The sequence below is a fragment of the Elgaria multicarinata genome, chromosome 1, assembly GCF_023053635.1.
Source record: "Elgaria multicarinata webbii isolate HBS135686 ecotype San Diego chromosome 1, rElgMul1.1.pri, whole genome shotgun sequence".
Taxonomy (NCBI): Eukaryota; Metazoa; Chordata; class Lepidosauria; order Squamata; family Anguidae; genus Elgaria; species Elgaria multicarinata.
In genome coordinates, this window is record NC_086171.1 from 181,043,531 (window position 1) to 181,068,949 (window position 25,419).

At 39.0% G+C, this 25,419-nt stretch overlaps 2 protein-coding genes across 4 annotated transcripts in view; one reads left to right on the forward strand and one right to left on the reverse strand.

Annotated features, from left to right (window-relative positions):
• The window catches only part of ACSS2 (acyl-CoA synthetase short chain family member 2), a 78,354-nt gene extending 75,955 nt beyond the window's left edge, over positions 1 to 2,399 (forward strand). For both annotated transcript variants that reach the window (XM_063144988.1, XM_063144996.1), the window contains one exon: positions 295 to 2,399. In XM_063144988.1, coding sequence (XP_063001058.1) covers positions 295 to 422 — 128 coding nt within the window. In that variant the 3' untranslated portion in view covers positions 423 to 2,399. The remainder of the gene's footprint in view (positions 1 to 294) is intronic.
• Positions 2,390 to 24,900, reverse strand: GSS (glutathione synthetase). 2 transcript variants are annotated; one of them, XM_063145016.1, is made up of 13 exons: positions 24,849 to 24,900; positions 20,691 to 20,850; positions 19,298 to 19,443; positions 15,014 to 15,089; positions 14,346 to 14,485; positions 12,411 to 12,527; positions 11,592 to 11,672; positions 9,942 to 10,019; positions 9,224 to 9,290; positions 8,052 to 8,246; positions 7,695 to 7,776; positions 6,233 to 6,422; positions 2,390 to 4,872 (listed from the first exon to the last, which is right to left on the reverse strand). In XM_063145016.1, the coding sequence occupies exons 2-13, from the start codon at positions 20,817 to 20,819 to the stop codon at positions 4,749 to 4,751; spliced, it is 1,425 nt and encodes a 474-aa protein (XP_063001086.1). In that variant the 5' UTR covers positions 20,820 to 20,850; positions 24,849 to 24,900; the 3' UTR covers positions 2,390 to 4,748. The 2 variants fall into 2 exon arrangements, with proteins under 2 accessions (XP_063001086.1, XP_063001077.1); XM_063145007.1 differs by lacking the exon at positions 24,849 to 24,900 and adding an exon at positions 24,455 to 24,476.
• Between the last annotated feature and the right edge of the window lie 519 nt (positions 24,901 to 25,419).

The following is a 25,419-nucleotide window of genomic DNA, read 5'->3' on the forward strand; positions in this document are numbered from 1 at the left end:
AAAACAGTGATCTATGGTTTTTTTTGACAAACATAAACATTTACTCGAAGCTGTGAGTAGTGGGTGAAATTTATAGTATTTTATCCTTGTGGAATTGCCAAGCCAGAGAGAACTAACAAATTCTCGGGTTAGAATCTAGAGTCTAGAATCCCACTATGTATACCTTTTGTGAGTCGAGTTCCTATTGGGAATGTTGTTAAATAGTTCAAATCCTAAAATCCTGCATAACTCCCGGAACACTACTCCTAATGATTTCTTCCTCGTATTGAAAATTGTGCTACCCTTTCTTTGCAGGTAAAATTATGCGGCGGGTGTTAAGAAAGATTGCCAAAAATGACCGGGAGCTGGGAGATACCTCGACTGTGGCAGATCCAGCAGTTATAAACCACCTTTTCAACAACAGGTGTGAGACAATACTGTAGCAGAACTATCCTAAGGGAAATAGCAGTAGTGCAGGAATTTGGTGAGAAGATGACCCCATCCAGACATGACTGTTCCTTAAGATGGAAAACCACCTTATGCTGAGCTGAATGTAAAATGCTGTAAATGAAGAGAATAAACTGGCGCTCCAAGATGCAGTCCTCGTGTTGTAGATTTAGCTGTCTGTGCCTCTGGAGAACTGTGTGCGTTATTTTGTAGACCAATACTGCATATCTGAAATTCCAGCCTCATTCACTTCATACAGAATGACGTTATGATTTTCATTAGTTTGTTTTATGCATTTTTTTTACTTTTTGCGTACAGCAATGGGCAGAGTTTAGAATGGGCAGATATTGATGAGAAAAGTAGCTCTGCTCCTGAGCTGTAGTTACAAGCCTTCAAAATGTTTTGAGAATCAACAGATTTCAGCACTAATCCTCATGTTGAGGCAAAATTATTGGAACATTTTTTTTTAGCAATTCAGAATTCATCAGTTTTAAAAATATGTATGTTCTACATAATACTTTGGCTGCATGTCATAGGAAATGGAACATTTTTTTATGAAAATTGTCAGCTATGAAGCTGCATAAAATTATTTTCCAGTGTTATGTCCACTGAATTTTAGGATGGAAATGGCTGTTCGTGGTCATAATTTACTTTCAAAACAGGAGTAAAAAATACTCCCTATGTTTTGATTTTATTAATGCATCTCTCTGTATGTGCATGCACAGATGAATACTTACAGCACATTGGAGAATTCTTCGATGAATACAGATTCAAATTCAGGGAACAGGTAGTCATGAAAAGTTGTGTTCAGTGCCTGGATATTCCATAGACAAGAGGTTCTTAAATTTTGCTATTGTTTGGTGCAATGCCACTACCAGTTAAATCTGGTTAGGGAGAGGGGCCTTTTGACTTGCTTTGATGGATGAGAAGTGGATGCTGTAGATACCAAAGGAACAGTGACGTGAGGCAATTCAGTTACTTGCTTCTGTAGCTGATGATCACATGAAGGAAGTGGATTCTTGAACACTGCCAGTGATTCTGAGTGATGCTTGTGGTAGCTGGAAAATAAAGCTACAATTGTGGAAATCGCTTCCAGGTATGTATTTAATGCAGTTAATACTGCTTTCTCCGTGTGATCATGGGCTTACTTGTGATAAAAAAAAGAGCTGTTGCTCTCATGGAGGACAAAAGATAACAGCATAAATAGCCTCCAGGCAACTCTGCAGAGGTTTCCTTTAGAGTCAGATGAATATATGCATAGTTCACAACCCATCAAAGTCATTGTGAAGATTGGCAGAACCTGATTTTTCCAGGGCATGCATCGAGGCAGCAAAGGAAAAATGATCAAATCAAGTATAGATTGAGACGGTGTGGGCATGTAATCATGGGGAAAACTTTTAATACACTTGTTCCTACAACCCAAAGTCCCTAATAAAAGTAGGTAACAGGAACAGGCTTCTTGTTTCGATAACTTTTATCAAGGTATGTAATTCCAGCACCTACCTCAGTGTTGCTGGCCTGGGAATGCCTTTCCTCTGTGATTTCTATTAAAAAATGACTTTTATTTAACTTTCACTACAATATTTTAAATTTTTTTGGCTGTGGTGGCCATGTTGTGTTAGCTCAATACAGTCTCCTTTGCCCCTATAACTGTTTGCAGATTGGAACTGCTTAAAAGCAGTGTCCTTCAAACCATATCCTTGATGAATAAAGTTGGCCTGACCTTGTCTCATGGTTATACATCTCTCAATTCTTACCTGCTGTTAAGTCCTAAATGCACTTGTTTTGTGGTCTACAACATTGGTGTATATTTAACCTAATGTCCTACAGCATTAAAGGTAGGCCAGTGGCTTGCTATGTGCTGCTAATAATACATCTTTTTAATCTTGGTCTGACATAATTTTGGTTGAGAAATGACTAGAAGTTTGTTTTTAATTGGAATAAATCAAAGAAATAAACCTATAAACCAGTAACAGTTGGTTGTCACTTTTTTATATATGTTTGCTATCTGGTTTTCATTTGAAACCTAGACCAGGATTCTACATTCTTTGAATTGCATGTTTCTGTCATCTATTGCCTCTGTCTCCTCTACTAAATAATGATGAATGTTACAGGTCAAAGAATCCAACAGGGATTTCCCAATAAGAATTGGTCCTACAACAGAAGAACTACAGAATCCTTAAATCAAATTTGGGACTAGTTTAAATAAATACTGTTTGGCTACAGTAAACCACCCCTGGGTGGATGGTAGATTTGGTTCGTATACTCAGTTTCTTTCAAGTCTAATGTAGATGTGGACAAGAGGCTTGCAATGGAAGACATTGAACTATAAAACTAAAGGGAGATGTGTTGGATGCATTAATACAGCAAAAATCTTATTACAGAAGATAGGGATTATTCCTGGACAAAGTTTTTAACAACTCATGAGTTTAGATTTCTATTTTTCTCATTCTTTTTCATGGTCATGATCACATTTTGGCTTTAGAATTCTGCTTCTGTCCTTCATGAAATTTACATTTAACTGAGGCCATCTGCTGGTTTTAATAACACACAGCAGTTCATTTTCTTCTAAACATCTATGTGTTAAACAATGTTGTGAAATGGCCTCTGCCAGTTGTGTAACTGTAGAGGAATTAACATACAGCAGGTGCTGAGTGTCACAAGCACCATCCACACAGCTTTAGAAATACTTGGACTAAAAAGCCTAGGAACATCCATTTGATAAAACTGTTCAGGCACAGGTGATACAAGATTAGAGCATTAAGTACATATAGGAAGAAAAAAGGAGAGCAAAGAACTTAAATATCCTTTTTAAAAAACGGTCTTCCAATAAGTATCAAGGCATTTTATTTAGAAAACTCATTTAGGCTATTGAAAAAAGACGTTCTGATATAACTCAAGTTTCTGTTGGTCCTTAAAGTTGTTCTCTCAATTGAACCACATTAATATTCTAAGCCTCTCCTCTAAAGGCATATGTTTTCTATGTATGATATCAGGTTTGTACTATTTATTTTTACTATAATGGCCATGATGAAGTATGATCTATATATAGGGTGAGATAATTGTTCAGAAAACAAAAGCCAATGTCATTCAACTTGCAAAACACATATTTTAAAAGCATGTGATGACATGGGAGGCTACTGTTTCAAAATAGCATCATTTGAATTTAAAAAAATCTTCCCTGTTCTTAAAATGGCACATGACTTGGTACTACAGGTGAATATATTCTTTCTATCTTTCACTCACCAAAATAAATTAATCGATTGTTTCAAAATGTTTAGAAATTAACGGGAATGATTTTTGGTGCTTTTAAAAGATTATCTGTTTGCATGTTGAGCTTCATATTTGACCATTTTCAGTTTCTGAACATGATACTACATATTTCAGTCCTACTACTTTTATGTGAAGTTGTTCACGATCATGTGTTACTGACCAAAGTAGCACAGGACAGAACACTTCAACCACTAATTTCAACTCAAACTAAAGCTGAGATCATTCCAGTCTGGGCTACTACAGAACAATGCCTATTACCCAAGTTTAGCCTCTAAAGTGTTTCCCAAAAGTTCACCTTTTGGGAAACAGATTTTCTTTCTTTAGGATACATATGCTGCTTATATATATATATAGAGAGAGAGAGAGAGAGAGAGTATTTGGAGAGCATTAAGACAGAAATAGAAATATGACTTTTGCTTTTATGTCTTTCATCTCATTCCTTCTGTGCCTCTTTCTTTTGCCACATGCTAGTTGTTCATTCATCTGCATGCAGCTAAAAGGAGCCTCCTGAAAAATGCATCCTGTGATGTGTCCTTCTCAGACAAGAATCTATCAAAAAACAAAGTATTGCAAAGCAGCATAATCCAAGAAGAATTATCCTCCTGCCCCTCTACAGCAGGATAAAACGCACCTTGGAAATGTAGAAGAGGTGTGACCAAAGTACTATACTCTTCTGCTACTAGGCACTTGAAGGTGCATCTGTAGTGGCTCGTGGCCTTATAAGAACATCAATAGGCTGTCTATGAACACAGTACAATAAAAGGACACTAGGTCCATGAGAGGCATGTTTGATTTAAGGGTACTTCAAGTAGGAAGAAGTTGTCAATGAACCTCAATTGGAATCCAGCATTTTCTGAGGCCAGGAAGAAGCAGTTACTGGGGGCGCCGGGGGAGGGAGGGAATCAGTGCAACTCTGTCACTTTGTATCTTGGGACCATATATGAGGAAGGCTTCCAGTATCGATCTGATTATCAAGTCTGCCATTTGGCAATCATGCCTTAAAAGAACATCTCCCACTTAGGGCACAGTGAGGAAGAGGTATTTTGTTTTCATATCACATAGGGAGTATCCAGAACAGCTACTCCAGCTGCTACTCCACCATCTGCATGTTCTACAGCCTTCGTTCGTAAGAGGTGGCCAACATGTCTGTTCACCACAAAATCCTGACCTTGTCTGCAAGGGAAAAAAATTAAAATGAATTTTAGAACTGAAGCTATCTACATATTTTAATTGTATAATAAGATGATTTAATTCTGCTTTGCAACTTCATCAGTGAGCTATGAATAACATACAAAGTCCTGTTGTGGGTGTAACCTTCTCTCCCTGATGTAAGCAGTTCACTAATGTTTATATATGCACATTGGTTTAACAATTGTGCAATGGCAGGTCCTAGCATTTCACTGCTGTTATGGCATTACTGCTAAACAATAACCATTTCAGCTAGAACAACAGAAGGTTGTGTGTACTTGTTACTGACAGAGAAATTAGCTTTGCTGCTCCATCTCATTGTTGAATGCTCAGATGAGTTTAGGTGAAGCTATTGAATATATTTAATTTTCTGAGTGGTTTCAGCAATGTAACACTGCTAGTAGGCTGCATCAACTGTATTCTTGTGTATAATGATAAGCGCCTGTGTATGCCAAGGCTAAAGCAGAGCTACATGGCGGCTCAGCATTTCCCCCCTAGAGCTCTAGAATTGTGAAATGCCTTCAGAATACAACTGAAACATGCTTCTATCTCAATTTTTTTTTTGCATATTCAGTAAACATAGCATGGCAGCATATTAAATTAGCAACAGGGTAATAAAGGTTTGACAAAAAATGGAGAACTATTTACATGCCTACATGCATCGGATACAAGTTATTTCAACCTGTAAGAACCTTAGTATTCTAATCCATCCCACCATATAGTCATAGGAAGATGCCTTATACAGTCAGACCATTGGTCCATCTAGCCCAGTACTGTCTACACTGAGTGGCAGCAGCTTTGCATGGTTCCACACACCCATGTAGAGATGCCAGTGATTGAACCTGGAACCCTCTCCATGCAAAGCATGTGCTCTACAAATAAGCTATGGCCCTTCTATTGATAGACCCAGTCCACTGACAGATTCTAGCTTTTATTCAGCTTAGTACTAATACTGTGCTTTATGCATGTAAGGGTAGACCAGAGTTTTTATTTTACCAGTGGGAACAGCCTCGACCAGAGTTCCCCCCCAGAATGCTCCTGCTTATAGAAGGGGGGAGCGATTTGCAGCTCCCAGTGCAACCTCTTCTACCATTCCAGAGAATCCCTCAACACTCAAAACTTTTTCAGGGAACAGAGGGAATACAAAGGGAGGGGAGAGTTGGTGAAAATCATCACCTCCACTGATTATAGAGAGCAGAAAAACTCCATTGGATCAAAAGCCACCTCCTGACAGCAGGAGACCTATCAATTGAAGGCATTTGTTGAATCCAACCATAGTCTGTGTAAAGTACAGGGAAATAGTTTTAAAAAAAAGACAAGCAAAGGCATAAAGCCAGCTTCTCACCTGACATAGACTCCGAAGATTCCTAATTCAGACACACATTCTGATACTTTCAGCGGACTGTGAGCCCTCAGTAAGTAATTCAGTGCAGGGAGAGGTTTTATCTTGTCCATAAGAATATAGGAGGTCCTCTCAGGACTGTCTTTAATTTTCTCCAAAATCTGCTTTAGCTCATCACCATAGAGATTGTTCCCTGCCAACACAGTAGCAGTTCAAATGAATTCAAGTCACCTGAAGCAGCTGGTGGATAAGCAGTGAGTCTGTCCCCGGAAACCACTCCAACACGTGCAAAACATGAAGAATGCAATTTCTCACCACTGGTGGGAGACCACAGTTTTATTATGGGAACCTCATCCTATATTAAGGAGCGTTTCCAGGTAGACAACAATCCTCCTGTCCAGGTAACATTTGGCTATGTTTCTATGAGTGCATTTGGCTCATTTTGGTATTTTCACCAGCACAGTATGCACATGAGAATCACGTTTGCAGAATTTGGGAAGGTGAACAACAGCACAAGCTTTCCTCTGCCAAAGTGAACAACGTACTTGCTGCATTTGCACAGTACAATATTATGGTAGTGTACATTTTTGTGTGGATAGCAGAGCATGGGGAGGGCAATGATTGTGGAATGACTAAAAGTCCCCAATGTTCTTTAAAGTTCTTGGTTACTTAAGAACAGCCATAGTGGATCATACCATCTAGTCTAGCATTCTGTTCACACAGTGGCTGACCAGCTGATTCTGGGGAAACCCACAAGTAGTAGGACATGAGTACAACAGCACCCTCCCACTCATGTTCCCCAGCAATGGTGTACATAGGCATACTGCCTCTGATGCAGGAGATGCTTATGCTGATACCATCTGGAGGGCCACAAGCTGCCTACCTCTGATCCACTTACAATTCATTTTCCTTTACTTAAGAAGTGCAAGTACTTTGCATTTTTTTCATCAGGGCAGATAAAATAAAGTTAGGCAGTCTTAACTCTTTTCTTTCTATCACTATTCTGCCAGATAACATATCTGTTTCTGAGAAATTCTGTTTCAGAATGGAAAATGTCAAATTTTAAAACAGACACCCCATGTTGCAAACACAGTTAGAGCACAATTCTATGCATTACTCAGAAATAAGTCCGAAAGTGTTCAGTGAGACTTTCTCAATAGTAAGCATGTTTAGGATTGCAACCTTGCTTGCAAAAAATGCTTGTGGAACTTCAGTATGCTTAGAAGTGGAGTATAATGCTCCCATAACATTCTTATCAGCTAAATCTTTTGTATCATTCACATACTAAACATATGTTTTATTTGGATACTTAGTTATATAGGAATACTATTTCTGTCACTAATAAATCACTTCTACTCTAATAAATAAAAAAGGAATGATAAAGTAGTCATGTTCAAATCAACAGTCTTGAACTTTCATGGAAGCCAGATTGTTGGGTTCATAATATATTAAGAGAACCAATTACCTCCTCCCTCCCGTTGTGGTTTTAACACAAACCGATCTGGGTCAGCAATAGCCATGGCAACCATCTTATCACCTTCTTCATCCTGCAGGAACGAGGAGAGAAAATAGTATTTGCTTTTTGCATAATAGTTATACGAAATTGTCAGCTTTGGCTTCTAATAAAATTCTACTGTATAACAAAAAAATTTTTGGAGACAAACCAGTCAGCTTTCACAATGCCCAAAAAGACTTCATTAAAATGCATTTAATAGTTTTAAAATGCATTTAAAAGAGTGCCCTCTAATTTTGTACTGTATTGCATCTTTGTATACATCAGGTACAAGGCAGGGTATATTTCCCACAATGCATCGCTACTTACCATCTCCAGAGAATAGAGGCCAGTGAATGTTGCTCTTAATCGAGCCACTGCTTCTGGTCTATTTGGCAAAAATCTTTCCAGTATTCCTGGTCGGCTCAGCTCCTGCTGAACTTTTTTGGTCCCAGCAAGTTGTGTGGCAATATTAGGACACTTAACTGCTCTAGACTTTTCCAGCAATAGCCGTGCTTCCCAGTTCTTCGAAAAAACACAGAAATATCATCTCAGTCTACATTCCCATGTAAGACATATTATTTAGGATTGTAACATCATGTTGTTGTATACTGTACAACTGCACTATGGAAGTGCAGTAATTAACAGTGGCTGTGATGCAAAGTGCTATCTTTTGCTCATACACAGCAACTTTTCAGTATTTCCCTTGCAGTGGCAGCCTCCACAGCCCCTTTCCAAGGCCAGAAAGTCCTTCAGTGCATCACCCCATTAAGATCACAGTGGAGAGGCCAAAATTGGCAATGTGGGCTCAGCACCTCTCTCCATAAACCCTTGGAAGAGCAGAATGGGAAGGTAGTATGATATAACTGGAGTGCAAACATGCATGCTTATTGCTGTTTCACTCAAGACAAAAGGAAAAATAGCAAAAATCTCTAGAGTATCAACTGCAAAAGTGGGACTAAGACATCATATCACTAGTGCTCGCCCACCATCAGCCTACATGTTGCAAAATCAGCTAAAAGCACCATTAAGCTCTGGAAGTAACCCCTTCTCCCATCCCAACAGGCATTAATAAAATAAAGAGGCTTTCAATCAGAAGCAGTCTGTACCAGATGGATGTTTTAGGGAATAGGCTGAACTACTTCTGGTAATTAGTGAAGCGTCAGCATGCTGCTAGAATTCGCCCAGGGAAAGTTGTCCAATTGTCAACAAACTGTCATGGGAATTCTGAATAGAATGAAACAACTGAAGAATTTTCAATCAACTGAATTAATATTGGGGAACCAAATTCTGCACAGCATTATTTAATTTTCAATGTATGTAATACCTTTGTGTTGTCTGAGGTTTTATTTGCTGCCTCTCATTATTTTATGAACTTGAATTTATTATACACTACCCTGAAATTGAAATTTGATGGTGGTACAAAAATGTTTTAATAAAATAAATAAAGTATACATATACCCAGTATCTTGCAGTAAATATTTCAAGGTGGTAGTACCAACCTGTTTGTTATAATTCTTTGGCACATAGCCTTCTCTATAGTACACCACTGCAATTTCCTCTCCATCTCTGGAATAAAGAGCATAAACAATCAGCCCTTCTTTCCACTCTTTCACACACATTCTAAAGAGTCAAAGATTCAAAATATTAACTAATACAGATGCTGGGTTCTTGTCTATTAGCTTTTGAACTTTTTGGTTGCATTTGAAAAACACTTTCCAATGTTATTAGAAGAGACTATGAGTTATGAAATGTAACATCTTCACAAAAGCTACATACAATCATTACATATTGGATGAAAATAGTTCTTTGAACCAATGTTCTGCTGATGAATACACATATTAATTCCTTCCTCTAATTCTTCAGTAAATCCCATAAGCAACTTGCCATGATATCAGCGCACAACTGGAAGTTTAGGAATGAAAACTGCTTTAAAGATAGCAGCAAGTTTCGAAACAGGACACATGGATTGCATCTTACAGTTACTCAACATTTGTATATCCATCTGAGTAAAGTTTTCAATACATACGAAGGTGGACACATGAACACTCCCAAACATCCAACACTAAAGTTAGGTGGTAGTCTTATTTTTGACAAAGATGCCAATACCACAAATGGCAGAAATATGGAAGCATCCTCGAAGCCACACATTGGCTACCCATCCATTAAGCTAGGATTTGTATGCAGTATTCAATAGACGGTCTATGGAAAAATACCTACATATGCAATCTCTTGTCATTATCCAAAGATGCTTTTTCAAACACATCTTTAAATCTTCTTCGGATCACCCGTATATTCCTTTTGGAAATGAGAGACAAAAGGTATTGTACTTTTCAAAAAGAGATCAACACTTTCAAGTAAAATTGGGCATGCACTGTATATGGGGATTTCCTTAAGACTATTCAGAAACTTTAGCTTGTTCAAAATGTTGACTAGAACAGAGTAGTTGAAACAGATCTTGCCAGTATTAAAGAGGCTTTCAGTTTGTTTTGAGGCACAAGATAAGGTACTGGTTTTTATCAACAGAGTCCTATTTAGCTTGAGATCAGTTTCTGAAGATACTTTGTCAGAGGTTTTCCTCTGGGTTTCCCCATGTTCAGAAAGTGGGTTTTGCCCAGAGACAAGGCCTTTTCAGTGGTGTCACAGGTTTGGAATTTTCTCCACAGAGGTACTAATTTGCCACCTACATTGCTAGCTTTTAGGTGCTAGGTAGAGACTGTATTTGGATGATTAACTTTACTTTCGTCTTCACTGTTTGTTTTTATTGCATTTTTGAATGGTCTCATATTTTATAACTCGTTAGCCATCTTCAAAGTTTTAAAAGATTGGCCTCTGTAGCAGAGTATTGGAAATTGGGTGAGCAACACTAATTGTAAAAAAGGAATGCGGGGGGGGGGTCCAGGAAACTAGAGGCTGGTTCACCTAATGCCTCTTCCACACAAATTTGTGGAAAGCATTATTAAAGATAAAATGGTCAAGCATATAGAAGGACAAGTCCTGCTGAAGAAGAATCAACATGGCTTCCTCAAAGAGAAGTCCTGTCTCATTAACGTTTTAGAGTTCTTTGAGAGTGTAAAGAAGAATGTGGGTAGGGGTGATCCAGGAGACATTGGACTTTCAAAAGGCTTTTGACAGAGTCCCTCACCACAGACTCCTGAGCAAACATAGCAGTCACAGGATAAGAGAAGTACCCTTAAGGATCAGTATTTGGCTGAAGAACAGGAAGAGAGTAGAAACAATGGATAGTTCCTGCAATGGAGGGAAGGAAACAGGGAGATCCCCCAAGGATCAGTGCTGTTTAAATTGTTCATAAGTGGATCTGGACTTAGGGCTGAGCAGTGAGGTGGCCAAGTTTGCCAATGGCACCACATTATTTAGGTTAAAATGAAAGTAATTGTGAAGAGCTCCAAAATGATCTCTCAAAACTGAAAGAATGGGCATTAAAATGTCAAATGCAGTTCAATGTAAGCAAGTACTAAGTGATACACATTAGAAAGTGTGGTGAGAGAATGGGGAAAACTGAGTGGGGTAACAGGGGAGGGGGCCAGGGGAGGGGGGAATGATCATCTGAGGAACCCTAGAAGGGCAGATTGGGACTCAAAGAGGGCCAGATTGGCTTCTGCTCTTCTAATTCATACAAAACTACAGTGCAGCTACCCCTGGAATACTGTGTACAATTCTAGTCACCACACCTCAATAAGCATACTGTGGAGGTAGAAACAATGCAGAAAAGGGCAACCAAAATGATCAATGGGGTAGAGCAGCTATGAGGAAAGGTTACAATGTCTGGGGCTTTTTAGCTTAGAAAAAAGGAAGACTAATTAAATAATATTGCATGAAACACATCATCTGATTATGTGACTCAGTTACCTCATCCAAAGTTCATTTTCTACACAGCGTTGGTCAAAAATATTCCTCTGAGCCTCTTCAACCAGGAACATTACCACTGCCCTGGAACAAATATATGACATTAATACATGAGCTCTTGTAGCTGTCTTATTTTAAAATACATTTTAATGCATAGCACTTGCTATCCTTTGTGGTACATGTTTTGCAAGCTTCTAGACCAGGGGTGCAGAATCAGGCCCTGGATTCCCCAGACTGCTGCGCTCCTTTCCACTGGCCCCACTTCCAACAATCACTTGGTGATTTCCCCACTTTTGAGCTATTTTTCCCCATTCAAAAAGATTGAAATGCCTCTTCTTAGGGTTAGGAAGAGTTCAGAAGATTTTGGGGTATTTTGGTCCCACACGCCACTGAGAAGCTTCTCTAAAATGAAATTCGGCCCTGGGCTGAAAAAGGTTCTGCACTCCTGTTCTAGACCATGTCAAAACTACAGTGCCAGATCATCCATTATTAAATCTGCAGTTTTTCTTGATTGGCCTCTTCCTACCATCTGATTCCCTCAACAGTTTATAAGTCACAGATAGCAAGCCTCTTGATAGTTTCAGGTATATATACAACAACAATATAAATAGAGATGCAAGAAGCAATGAAGAAAGTCAAAACTAATAAAATTATTAATATTAAGTAAGAAAAAACATGCAATAAAGAGAACTATTGTATATATACTCCTCATGACTCCTCTGAAAATGTTCACATTAGACAAATGTATCCTCAAGAGCATCTTTCATGTAGATAAATAACACACATAGATATGCATATTTTCTGGCAGACCTCCTCCCTTACCTGTCTGAGCCATAGAGTTCCCAAGCTTTTGCAATGCCCATGGCAATCCCTTTAGATGGATTATTTGTCAGTAATTTTGAGGCTTCCTTGGATTTCCCCAAAACATTCAACACATGCCTGTGATTAGGATGCATATAAAGAAGTCACACAACAATTCAGAATATACAGCAGCCAATGAAAAGACATCAAGGCTGAAGAACCACTTTTTGACTTACAAAATATACATATGCCAATCATTCCTTACGAATGGTGCACATGTGTGTAAATTGCTTTTGCTTGCAAAGTAAATGCAAGCAGGGCCAAATTACCACTCTCATATTTTTTGCAGTTAAAGCCACAATTTATATGCATGTAACATTAATAAATGGAATTACAATTTACACGTTGCACTTGACAATAGGTTTCAGAGCTCAATATAACAGATGAAGATTCAACAGGTTATAGATGTGGCTGCACAGCTTCTGTAATTGCACTGCACAATTTCAGACACTAGAATCATGGATAGAATTCAGAATTCTGAGCAGATCAGCTACCCTGCCCCTCCACTGCCCCAGATGTTGGTGGCTGTAGACATTTAGGATGGTGTGTTAGTGCCATTCTAACAGCAGAGGGAAGTGCTGCCAGAGGCCAGCCTTGGAGAGGGGGCTTCCACCATGGCTGAGGCCTCCACTCGACCTGTGTGGTCTATAAGCTGCTACTGGCAGTTGGCTCATCAGCAGCTGCAGGAGAAAAATCCCCAGATCTGGCATTCTGTGGGCAGGAGCAGCTGGATCCAAAACTGCTCTGTCCCTCCACATGGGCCTGATTCAGGCATGTCATCTCCAACAACCAAGGAGCTGGCATAATGAATTTCCCCCCACCCTCCCATCACTGCTGTGAATAGTGAGATTATAATTACACAGATCCACCAAGCTAAGTAGCCTATCAATCACACCCTCTCTACCTGCTGCCCTGGCTTGTATTGAGCTAGCAGGGTTGGGGATAACACGGTAGATCCAACTAGTCGCTGCCCACCAGCTCCACTCAGGATTACTCTGCCTAGCTCCACTGGGTTTTAAAATAAAGCTTAAAAGTGCAGTCATTGCCAGATCAAGTTTTGAAAGCTAGAGCACAGACTGAGCGTAAAGGAAATCTACAGGAAGACTATTGTAATATCGGGGAAATAGATGTGACATGCTACAATTGCTTCTTTCGTGCCTGAATCTTCATAATCAGGTCTCTCAAAGGGTTAAAAGCCTTCAAACTACTTGGCTTAATATTCTGTTCCTCGAGGTCAGATTGCAACTCTGGATGGTGTGACTCTGGAATGCAGGAGGGTCTCTTGATTTATTAGGTTGGTTACTGTCCACTTAGTTTAGCTTATCTTTTGGGAGAGATGATCATCATGAGATTGAGGTTTCAACCATCACCGCAGGTGTGATCAATTAAGGTGCTGTAAAGAACAGCACATAGTCCCAGGAGAAATCATGTATAAAAACCCTTCCAAAGTCCCACTTGGTTTGAGCTTCGGCACAGACCAGGACCGTAGCCAGCAACTAGCTGGCTGGAGTCTCTTTGCTGTCATTTCCTGGGGCTCCCAACAACAGATTGGGGACATAGGCTATCTTGTTCAGTCTTCTTATTAATCTTGTATGTTAGCTGTAATCTTTAGCTGCTAGTTAATACATCTTTAGTCTTCTACCCACTTGTGTTGCTTCAGAAATCCTAAAAGGACTCTCTTGCAGTTTCCAAAACACTAAGCAAGATTTTCAGTAGGCATAGGGCATCCTGCAGTTATTTGCTCCTCCCTATGAGAGAAGACTTATACACAGCCCTGACTAAAGGTTCAGACACCCAGAGTAAGTACAGGGCAGGACTGTCTGAAAACCAACTATAAGCTTCTTTGCTATAAGGCACAGACAGACTGAGAGTCCCCCAATTTCCTGGCACCCTTACCGATGCACTGCAGTGGTTCGAGATGTGAGGCCTCCAAAACTGGCAGCAATGGTGTTTATTTCTACTTGCTTCAGAGCTGGAGAGCCATCTGCACCATAGTCAAACATGTAATCAGAGCGATTGATTCCTAAAGACACTGACTAAATAAAACAGGAAGATAGCAAGAGGTGTAGCAACCATCATTCCAAAAAGAGGCGTACTATTGTATCAGTCAACTTATTTCACGACCAGCATGGAACACTGAGTCACCTGCTGATTCACATGTCCACATTTAAGCTATTTTTAAAACATTAATAGTGTTTCTGCAGATTCAACTTAAAATGGCATTGGAGTTTGATACATTACTTATGACAAGTGCCAAATTAACTAAAAAAATATCTTATAAGTTGTTCAAACAGTTAAGAAAAACCCTTTTAAATGGCTGTGCAACTTCCATACAATATTTAAATTGCTTCCAGCAATAGCCACAAATAATAGTTAAAGAGAATTGTATAGCTAAGTAGCTTCCCACAGGAGAACCTCTGTCTTGGTTTATGCTTTAAGAATTCAGAATATGATAATCTGCAAAACCATATAAATTTTACCTATACCAATTAAAGAATTCAGATATTAATAAAGGGAAAGACTCTTATAGAGTACAGAATAATACAATTTTCTTCATGAAATACCTGAGTCACACCTTCTTTCAAAACTTGCTTGTAGATTTTAAAAAGTTGGGCTGTAAAGTCATCCACTTTGACAGTACTGGAAAGAATAGGAAAGAAAGATCTTACTTAGCATTCAATGTTGCTGTGACAAGACATCCAAATCTTATTTTAATCTAAAATCACTTGAAATAGTATTTCTTGCCAAACCTCAGTGCTATGGCTCACCAATAATGGCAAGATGATTTAGGGAGCAATCCTATGTCCCCTAGTCAATGTCTTGGGGGACATAAGGTTGTTCAGTTTCCTGGCACCAAGCTTGTAGACAGGGCTCTGAGCTGGAAACTAGGAAGCTGCACTGCCTGCCTCTTCCATCTTGTAGCTGGTGGAGAGAGAACTGCGCTGGCTACTTCTACATACTTGCAAAATGGAGTGCGGAGATGAGGAAATGGAGGCGTTCTGTGAGTGGGAAGAGCAGGAGACTAGGGTAGGTGTTATATTGTTGCCAGTGGGCCACCCCAGTCTCCTTCCCTCCCTCTCCAAGGCGCTGCTGCTAGACAGACAAAATCGCTTGTGTAGGAGAAATGCAGGGCGGGCTGGAACACAGAAGTGAAAATTGCCTCTGCACTACTCCTTCTCTGCATAGGATTCCAGTCAGCTCCTGAGTTCAGAGGCTGCCAGGAAACACAATGCCTTTGGTCTTATGCCCCAATAGTTAGTTAGTTATGTGCCTTCAAGTTGCCTGTGACTTATGGTGACCCTATGAATCAGCAACCTCCAGTTGCATCTGTTGTAAACCACTCTATTCAGATCTTGTAACTTCATGTCCCTATCTTCTTTTATGGAGTCAACAACGAACATTTATACCACTATAGGAAAAGATACAAAATTGATATTTGATTATATCACTTTTATTTTACAAAAGAGAGAATTATACAGTACATTTTTCTATTGTAAGTTAGTAATTTACTGTGATATAAATCAAATCAATTTTTGTAATAATTGTCCTTTTGCATACCTTTTTTTAAACTTGTCTGCAGTATGTTAATTAAGCCAGTGTACTTGTTTAAATTAGCAATGCAGTCAGCTATTTCAACTGAAAAGCAATACTTATTGAACTTGGACTTAACCTAAGCTTATCTAAGCTTTTGATGTTAACAAGCTACTAGTTCAAGATCATCATCTAAAATATCCACGATAACCAAGAAGTACTATTTTTAGGCAATAGGAAATATTGGACATTTTCTACAAGTTCTCCACAGGCATTGAAATCCAGATTATATGTAGCAAGTCATTTTTGGTAAATGATATACTGTATCTACTAGCAAATATATAGGATTGGTCCAGACTTGCCTTTCTTGCAAATGGAAGGACTCCTTCCATTCATGGAAAGGACTCAGATCCAGCAGAGCCTTCTGAAGGAAGAAAAGTTGTGGAACAACTTTTCAAGAGGAAGGAGGAAATCTGAAAATTACCTCATTCACTCCCCACCCTTCCATTTCATGAGCAGGTGCATTCCATGAGCAGAACTCTGCTCACAAGTCTGGAACTAATCCATTGTAATTTATATCAGTCATTGGGGGTTAAATACACACACACACCTGTATTTTATACAAATTATAGTATATAGTAACATTAATAGTTCGCCTAACAACATTTTTACAAATCCAAAACCAATCTTCCCCTTTAATAATTTCTCTAATATCAGTATGCTCATACTGTGTAATGTTATAGTGAAGGACAAATGGATCAGTTTTACTTGTGAAAATTGTTATCTTAAGAATCTTGTGCTCATATAAAAGGTTAAATTTATTCTGGTTTGGAAGAATAGCATTAATAAAAATGAAGATTTTAGCAAAGATAAATTTTGTGTTTAGGATGCTACCAATAAAAAATTCAGAATTAGAGTTAAAAAGTTGGCAAAGGATTATAAATAATTATTGTAATGGAGATAAGAAAGCGAGGGTAAATAAAAGTAAATGGTATTTGAGTCAAAAAAAGGGAGGATTGGGTCTCCCGAATATTAAATTATATTATGTAGCTAATAGATTAAGATATATAGTGGAGGCAATTTTAGGTTTAGGGGAATTAGATTGGATGAAAGAAAAAACTATGAGTAACTTAGAGACTAAATTAGAAAAATTTTTTTTATGGAAGGAAAAAAAAATGGGTGGAAAGTATAAATAACCCGCTTTTGAGGCTTCACTGGGAAATTTGGAGTAAATATAAAGGGGCGCTGCTTCCGAGCAGCTCTCCCTTGTCACCGGTAATATTGTTGAAGAATTTCCCGGAGGAATTAAAGAGTAGATTAAGTAAAGCTTTAATAGAAAAAAATAAAATGAAATTAAGAGATTGGTTAAGAGGAATGAGTACAAGAGAGGATATGGAGGAGGTTTTGAAGGATAAAAAGTTATCTTGGTTAAATTATAGGCAATTAGAACAATGGACTAAAAAGTGGGTAAGAGATAATGGAGAGTGTAGAGAATTAACAAAGTTTGAAGAATTAATAGATAAGAAAGATAAGGAAAGGGGGAAAAGAACAGTGTTAAAAGGGTTGATGAGTGAAATATATAGAATATTGGTGGAGAAAGGGACGGTGGATAATTCGGGTAAAATGGTTTGGGAGACAGATTTGAAGGTACAAATAGGACAACAGGGTTGGGAGGGAATATGGAAACAAAGAGCGTTGAGAAATATGTCAGTAAGGATAAAAGAGAATTATTATAAAATTGTATGGAGGTGGTACCTAACTCCGGTTAGATTGAATAAGATAAATAATCAGCAATCAGAAAATTGTTGGAGAGGTTGTGGGGTTAAAGGAACGTATTTGCATATGTGGTGGGAATGTAACTATGTTCAGAAATTCTGGAAGATGGTGTTTTTGGAGATTGAAGAAATTGTGGAAATGAAGATAAGAAGAACACCAAAAGTTGCATTGCTATCACTATTTGAAGAAGATTTTAAATGTAAAAAGGAAATTAAGGAACTGATAACAAACCTGTTGATTGCAGCAAGATTAATGGTAGCTAGGAACTGGAAGATTCAAGGGGAATATTCTATTGAAGAATGGTATAAAGAAGTATGGGATATAGCTATTAATGATAAATTAACAAGTAATATTAAATGGAGAAGAGGTATAGCTAAATTAAATGATTTTGAAGGAATTTGGAAACAGTTCCTAATATTTGTGTTTTCTAAAGGAAGTGGGAAACCACCAGCAGAAGAAAGTATGAGATTCTGGAATCAGGAATGAGATCCCGAGGTGGGGGGTGCACTTGTATGTTATTTTGATTATGTTATTAAGATAAGATATTTTGTATTCAAATTGAATATTATGTAGTATGTTGTTGTTGTTTTTATGTGGATGTAATGTGTATGTTTAAGTATTGTAGAAAATAAAAAATTTATTAAAAAAAAAAAAGAATCTTGTGCTCAGTTTCAACAAGAATTGGTACATTCTTCCTATTAAACATTTTGGGATAGACCAAACTAAATAGTCAAACTCTGCTTTTTCACAAATAGATGCATACTTACATAATGAGGAACAATATCTGTAATCCAAAAACACTGGAACATGGGCAGTATTTTCCTGCCCATTCTATTGACCTCTTCTACTAAGTCTGTAGAACACAGCTGTTTATTATAAAACATTTAAGTCAACAGGGAGAAATCTTGACTGAGCCTACATTTGAATTCATACAATACTATCAATATGTTAACTATCTGGATTATTATAACTTTACTTTTTCTAACATTCCACCATCAATGGAGCCTTCCCTTCCAAATTTAATAGTAGATCCAAGAAAGAGGAGAGGGTAGGATTTTTTTTTAAATCAGGACTGCAGCAGGGTGGAGCGTTATTAAAAAAAACCACCACCACAGACCCAATCCTGCTTGCACCCTTGTGGCAAGTATTTACATTTTTAAACAATAAACAAACATGTTAATTCTTTTCAGGCTAATAATAGCAAGTCTAGTTTGGCCCAAAACTTCTAGTAAAAGACAGACTTAGTTCTCCTTGGTTTTGTCATGTGTTCTTCTCCTTAATAAGCCTATAAGCAATTGTTAATTTAGAAGATTTGTAATATACTGCAATGTTAAGCAGAACAATTTCCCTGTCAAAGTGAAATGTATACAAAGTGTTTGCAACAGTCCTAAGGAGTTTACCTTGCCATTGCAATGCATGCATCAGAACCTTTTCAGTATTATAAGAGTGAGATCGACCCTGAGCAAAATACTATGATGCATTTTAAGTCTTAAGTCAAAGTATTTTTTTTTTAAAAAAATAACTCAATATGATATACATACCTGGCAAGAGTACTCTCCAGGAATTCTGTATCCTGGCTAACTTTATCCACCAGCAGGTTAAAGTCTTGCTGAACTGAATAAGCTTGTTCAAGTAGACTGCTTGGTACTGCAGATGGGAGCAGTGTAAAGGGAGCATAATTCACCACCTGTTGATAAGAGTGCAGCAATGAATATGTCAAATATGTCAAAGCCCTTTTAAAACTTCAATACAGGATAGATATAAGGAAGGCAACACAACAGCACTATAGTGGAATTACACCTGTAATAATCTGCTCCTTGAAGTGCGGGATAGCAGGGGATGACAACAACACTCTTCCATATGTGACATAACCCACAAAGAGAGGGTGAAGGAAATGCGAGTGAAAGATTTCCAATCATGCTGTACCACACTGGCCTGCATGCTCATGCGGAGAAAAAGCTAGCACTTTGCTGTACACACACAGAGATGTCAGCCGTCTCCATAGGCCAGTTCATGCTACTGAATTTCTTCATGCAATGTTCACAGATAGATGATTACATGAAGAACGATTGGTGTGAACTGGCAGTAAACCTGATGAACAGTAGTGAAATGGTCATGGCTTGGAGGCAAATGTGGACAGAGCTATAAATGTTTAAAACAAACACATGTGAAAATCAGCACAGGAATATTAGAGGGCATAAGACACAATGAGGGAAAATGTGTTAACGGACAATATTCAGTTTATTCACATAAACTGCATCCACAACAATGTGGAGAATGGTTGATGTGAACTGAATGGTACATGAAGTGAGCCAGTATGTCCTGCCAGTTGACACTAATCTTTCACAACCTATATCTGCCAACATGTCCTGCTCATACAGCATAAAACTCCACTGAAAGACAGAATGGGCCAGTTTTGTGAAACTGGACTCTTTTTGATGGCCTTGCAACAACATGCAAAATCCTTTTTTTAAAAAAAAGTTTTGGCCTAGAATTGATTGATCTTTTGTGCTACTCTGTGTTTTAGCAAGTATTTTTATTATGGTAACAGTGTTTTACCTGGCTATTTTTATAATTTTATGCTCTTATTTGAATTTAGATGGTTTCATAGTATTTGTTGTTTTTTAATTGTGGATTTTATTGCTCTTAGCAGTCTTGGCATATTTTATGGAAAGGCAGAGCATAAATGCACTAAAATAAATAAACACACAGCATTGCTGCAGCAGCATAATACTAAGATGTTACTAAGAAGTCCAGTTAAAGCCACCAAAATATGGGGCAACCTGGACGGAACTCCAGCTTTCCCACAATATTCTTGCTTCTGGGTTTTGAGTTCTGACCTATCTTCTTCAACAGATTTGTAAGGCTACACCTGGCTAGATATGTAAGGAGTTGAAAAAAAACTTGCGTCATGAAGTCTAGTTTTAATCTTACATCAGATGCATTGGGCTCATCTTTGGTCCTCATTAGAACACCTTCAAGTAGTGCTGCATCCACTGCAATTGGGGCCACGTACTGAATGAGCTGGACATTACGCAAAATATCTTTCCAAAGGGCAGTCATTGCAAAGATTAGGGAAGTAGTCACAATAAGGCTGAAAACAATGAAGAAAAAATATTTATTTTTTTAAAGTATTTATAGGCTGGCTTTTAGGGCATAGCTCCCACAAGTTAGTGTACAGAATAAAAATAAAATACATTAATATTCATTTAAAATATCAAATCATAATACACTATTATAAGGTAGCAGTTTAAAAATAGACTTAACAGATACCATCAAAAGTTCATTAAAACACATTAAAACAGCTCAAAATCTTAAAAACCACCAGCACAAAAACACTGTTAGGGAAAGACAGTCTGAATGTTTTAGGGCCTGCTTAAAGGCCTCCACTATAGGAGATGTGGCTCCACCACTGAGGAGACCCTATCTTTCATACCTGCTGGCTTAATTGATTGTACACACAAGCAGAGCTTACCAAACTGATCTTAACAAATGGGCAGGATTATACAGGTTATCCGTTAGATAACCTTTAAAGACCTAAACAGTTTACGGTCAAGTTTACACCAACAATTTTACCAAGGTCAGAAATACACTGGTAGCCAGAGCAACTGGTACAAAATTGGGAGTTAAGTGTTCCAATATCCACATCAAGGCAGCCATATTTTAAACCAGCTGAAGTGCAGCTCAAGACATGACAACATTTGAAGGAGAGAGAAAAGCTTCTTCGAATTAGATGCAGGGCAATGAAATATCAAAGAGAGAAACAATACCAGCCCAAGACATTTTCTGCCTGAAGCAGAGCCCCCTGCTAGGGCCAGAAGTCTTGCTGTACTATTTGGTCACCAAAGTGTGCCTTCACTTATCTCCCTTTTAGGTAATACCTAAAGCAGGTTACTTCACTATGCTGCACAGCAGAGCTGGCCCAGAAGACAGGCTAAACCAGGGATACACATGTCCCCAGCCCTGCAGCTGTAGGTTGTGCACCACCACCTCACTTTCCCCTACAGTCCATATTATTAGCTGGGCTGTGAAAAAAGACCACAGAAAGGAAGACCTCAGAAAGACTTAAGAAAGGAGGCTTTCTTCAGTGGCAAGCAAGGAAACCCATTCCTATCAGCAATTGGTGCTAAAAGCGATTTAAAGACATTAAAACTTGAAATACTTTGCTGGTAAGTATGATTAAATTTTGGCATTGAGCTATGCTTTGCATGCCTAGAAACTCTTGCACTAGAATTTTCCTCTGAGTAGGGATGGATAGGATAGAGCTATGTTTTACACGCTTGGTGGGGAAATGTCCAAATTGGTAAGAACTATATTTGTGTGCGTGCGCATGCACAGCTCCCAGCTGCCCAGTATTTCCCTTGGGCCAAAAAGCTAAACATAAATTGTATTTTTCTTTGTCTCCAACAAATTTGTGTCTTAACACTCAATTTGTTGAGGTACAAACCCTATAGTAATTTTGGTCAATTGTTTCAACAGATAAATAATGGAAGAGCTCATTATTTTATTTCATTCATAAGACTTCATTATCAGATAAATAATGCAAGACTTGAAATTCAGTTCAAGTCTTTATCCATTTTCTTCGAACGTCTAGAAGAGCTAATAAGTATTTATTGCATATATTTATATGCTACTCTTCAATACCTCCAGGTGCTATTTCATCCTCATAAAAACGACATAGGGTGGGTTAGTTCAAGAGATACCAAAGCTGTAATCCTATGTATTCTTCCTTGGGGGTAAACTCCATTGAACATAGTGGGATTTACATGAAAGTAAACATTGTAGTGCGAATGAAGGTCACCCAGGGAGCTTAACAGTTGAATAGGGAGATGAACTTGGACTTCCACATAATCTGTCCTCTACACCTGCCACACTATATCACTGCAGGTAAATTCCTATTCTCTCTGCAAGATTCTCATCAACATAACATTTGAACTGGAGAATTCATGGTTCACCAGCTAGAACAGGTGGAGTGTCTTTGAAAATCAATTATACTACCCCAGTTCTATCACTCATTACAATGAGTGTGGGGTGGGGAGATGAGACACTGCGCTTAGAGAACTGAAAGACACCTATAGCAGTATCCAACATTCCCACTCAGCTTACACAATTGACATAGTACTAGTACAAGTGACCTCCTCTAGCACAATGCCAATATGTATGTTAGCATGATGGGTTTGCTGAAGATTAAAAAAAGCTTATAAAAGTTTTAGAAAGATAAAATCACATGGTACTGACAGAAAAATTAGATTTTTATGATCACAACAGAACCAAGAGAGTGGGCAGGCCATGATCCTATATCCAAGCAACAAATTTAGTAGCTCTAAATTTGAACTTCCAAAAGTCAGAAGTTTTAGTGTGCATGTGTGAGAGAAATGTGTACTTTTCTATTGTAAGCCACCCTAAAAACTAGGGAATTAGACAGGCCAATAATTTAAATTATGAAAATATCATTTTCTTCCACCCCCAGCTTCTCTCTCTGCTGTTTGTGTGAATAAAGCAGCAATGAAAATGTCACAGTCATCAGTTTTTTACACTGTCCTTTTGTAACAACTGCCTGACTATGTCTGCATAACCTGCAACCAACAGTCAATGTTGTGTGAGGATGAGCTCCCAGAATTCAACGAGATACCTATTTTTGTACATAGGTTAATAGTCATACTAGGGAAAAACGAGATACCTATTTTTGTACATCGGTTAATAGTCATACTAGGGAAAAATGCATTGATGCAAGGATCTAATTGTATCAAGGAGTCTACCTATTTATTATTATTTTAATGTAATTCTAATGCCAGGCAGTTATACCTCTGGGGCAGGGCTGTGGCAATGAGGAATGCCAGTGTATGTTCATGTGCCAAAAGTAGAATAATTGCTCCCTAAGGATACAGTTCTTGACTATTCATGTCAGAACAGCACTCTTATTCTTTTTTAAAAAATCCATGCAAACCAAGTATTGGGAAAAAGACATAATAATAATAACAATAATAATAATGACAGCTACACACAAAATTGTTTTTTTAAAAAGGGCTTTTTACCTAACAGCTAGATTAAGAAGGTTTTCATCCAAGTCAGAAGAACCCCTAGGTCATGTACATTCATCACATTTTGTTTTCACTTTAAACCTGAAAGGAGTGGCTCTTTTTCCAAGTATACATATTTAGGATTTCAGCCCCAGCCCTTCACAAGGTGTGCTGGGAGAAACATGTATACACATCCCCAGAATGCAAGTTTTTTTTAGCATCAGAAAGACTGTCTCAAGAAAGAATAATATCAAGCACACTTCTAATTGCTAAGGAATATCTTGTACTTCTGGATGAAATTAATGCAGCCAGAGAACAATGTTAACTTTCTTCTAAAAACATTACGTTTTTGTGACATTGATTCAAACAAATATGATCAAAACAGAAGTTGGAGGGCAGGGCGGGTGGAGACTTTATGGAAGATCCTCGTCAGATCAAGGAAATAAAAGCTGAGTCACTTCCAGCACAAACAATGCATGCTTGTACTGGTAATGAAGGATTATGCAAGTAGTTTCTCGCTATGTGTGTAAATAAAGATCCCAAGTTCGTCAGTCGTTCTCCATCAGGAGCTTGGTAATAAATGCCTCCCACCGCCCCGCCTTTCTAAAACATGTTGACAGCTTGGTTCTCGCAGCCTTTCAGGGAAACTATGGCCCACGCTCGCCTCTCAGCACCGACCTTTGCCTCCTGGACATTGCCCATCATTAGTCGCGGTCCACTCCCGCCGCTCCAAATCCCTCAGTCGGGCTTAGCCCCCCTCAGAATTTCACTCGCCCTCACCCCACCATTATCAAACAGCTATTCTGCCCTCAATATCCTCCTCGCCTACTTCTCGCCATTTGGGGAGGAGGTTGGGCCGGTTGGCACCGTTTGCCCTCAATGCTCCCCCGTTCTCAGCCCCGCTGTGCCAGGGAAGGCGCGGGCTGGTACCGGGACCACCACCGGCTCCCCTCAGCATACGGTCTCCGCTCTTCACGCCCCCTTCCACACATTCAAACGGCCCATACAACCGCTGGAGGTAGGTTGATAACAGATGTCCTCCCATTGCCCCCATTTTTAAATATCCGGGTACCTGGAGCCAGTCGCGTGAAAATCCCCAACCGTAACCGCTCTACTCAGCAGGCGTTAAGAATCAGATACCTTCTCACAGATTGGCTATCCCCTCAGCCTATCGACGTGCAGAGGCGGCTTTCTCCGTTGAATGACAGGAGGCTGGCATAATCACATTAGGAAACCGCAATACGTTAGGAATGGGGGCGGAGCCAATGTAAATTAAAGGGCGTCTCGCGCCATTGCTTCGCTTCTCTCTAGCGCGTGTATAGTTCGCTATTGAGATTGTCTCGCGTGCTTGGGGGCTGGCGCCATATTTGAACGTGGGGATAGGGGAGGGAGAATATGGGCATAACGGCGCGGGTAGAGAGTTACGCGAGCCGTCTCTCCGCTATTGAGAGGTCCAGTTCTAAGCTGCTGCCTGTCGGTGGAGCTGGGCGGATGCTCCCTGAGAAGAAGGAAGGCGGGGTGGGGGGTCAGAATTGGAGCTGGTGATTGCAGGTGGCCCCCTCGACACCAATGCTTGTCACAGAGATATGTTGACGTCACCCAGCGGTGTTATGAGGGCCTTTGACGTCATGCGTGCCTCCGCG

What these genes read in the sequence shown, in the direction of transcription:
- GSS (XM_063145007.1), bottom strand. An exon ending in TGAAAGAAGGTGTGACTCAG is followed by an intron (nt 14,486 to 15,013) that starts GTATTTCATGAA and finishes TGTTTTATTTAG; the next exon opens with TCAGTGTCTTTAGGAATCAA. An exon ending in CAAAGAATTATAACAAACAG is followed by an intron (nt 8,247 to 9,223) that starts GTTGGTACTACC and finishes GTTTTTTCGAAG; the next exon opens with AACTGGGAAGCACGGCTATT.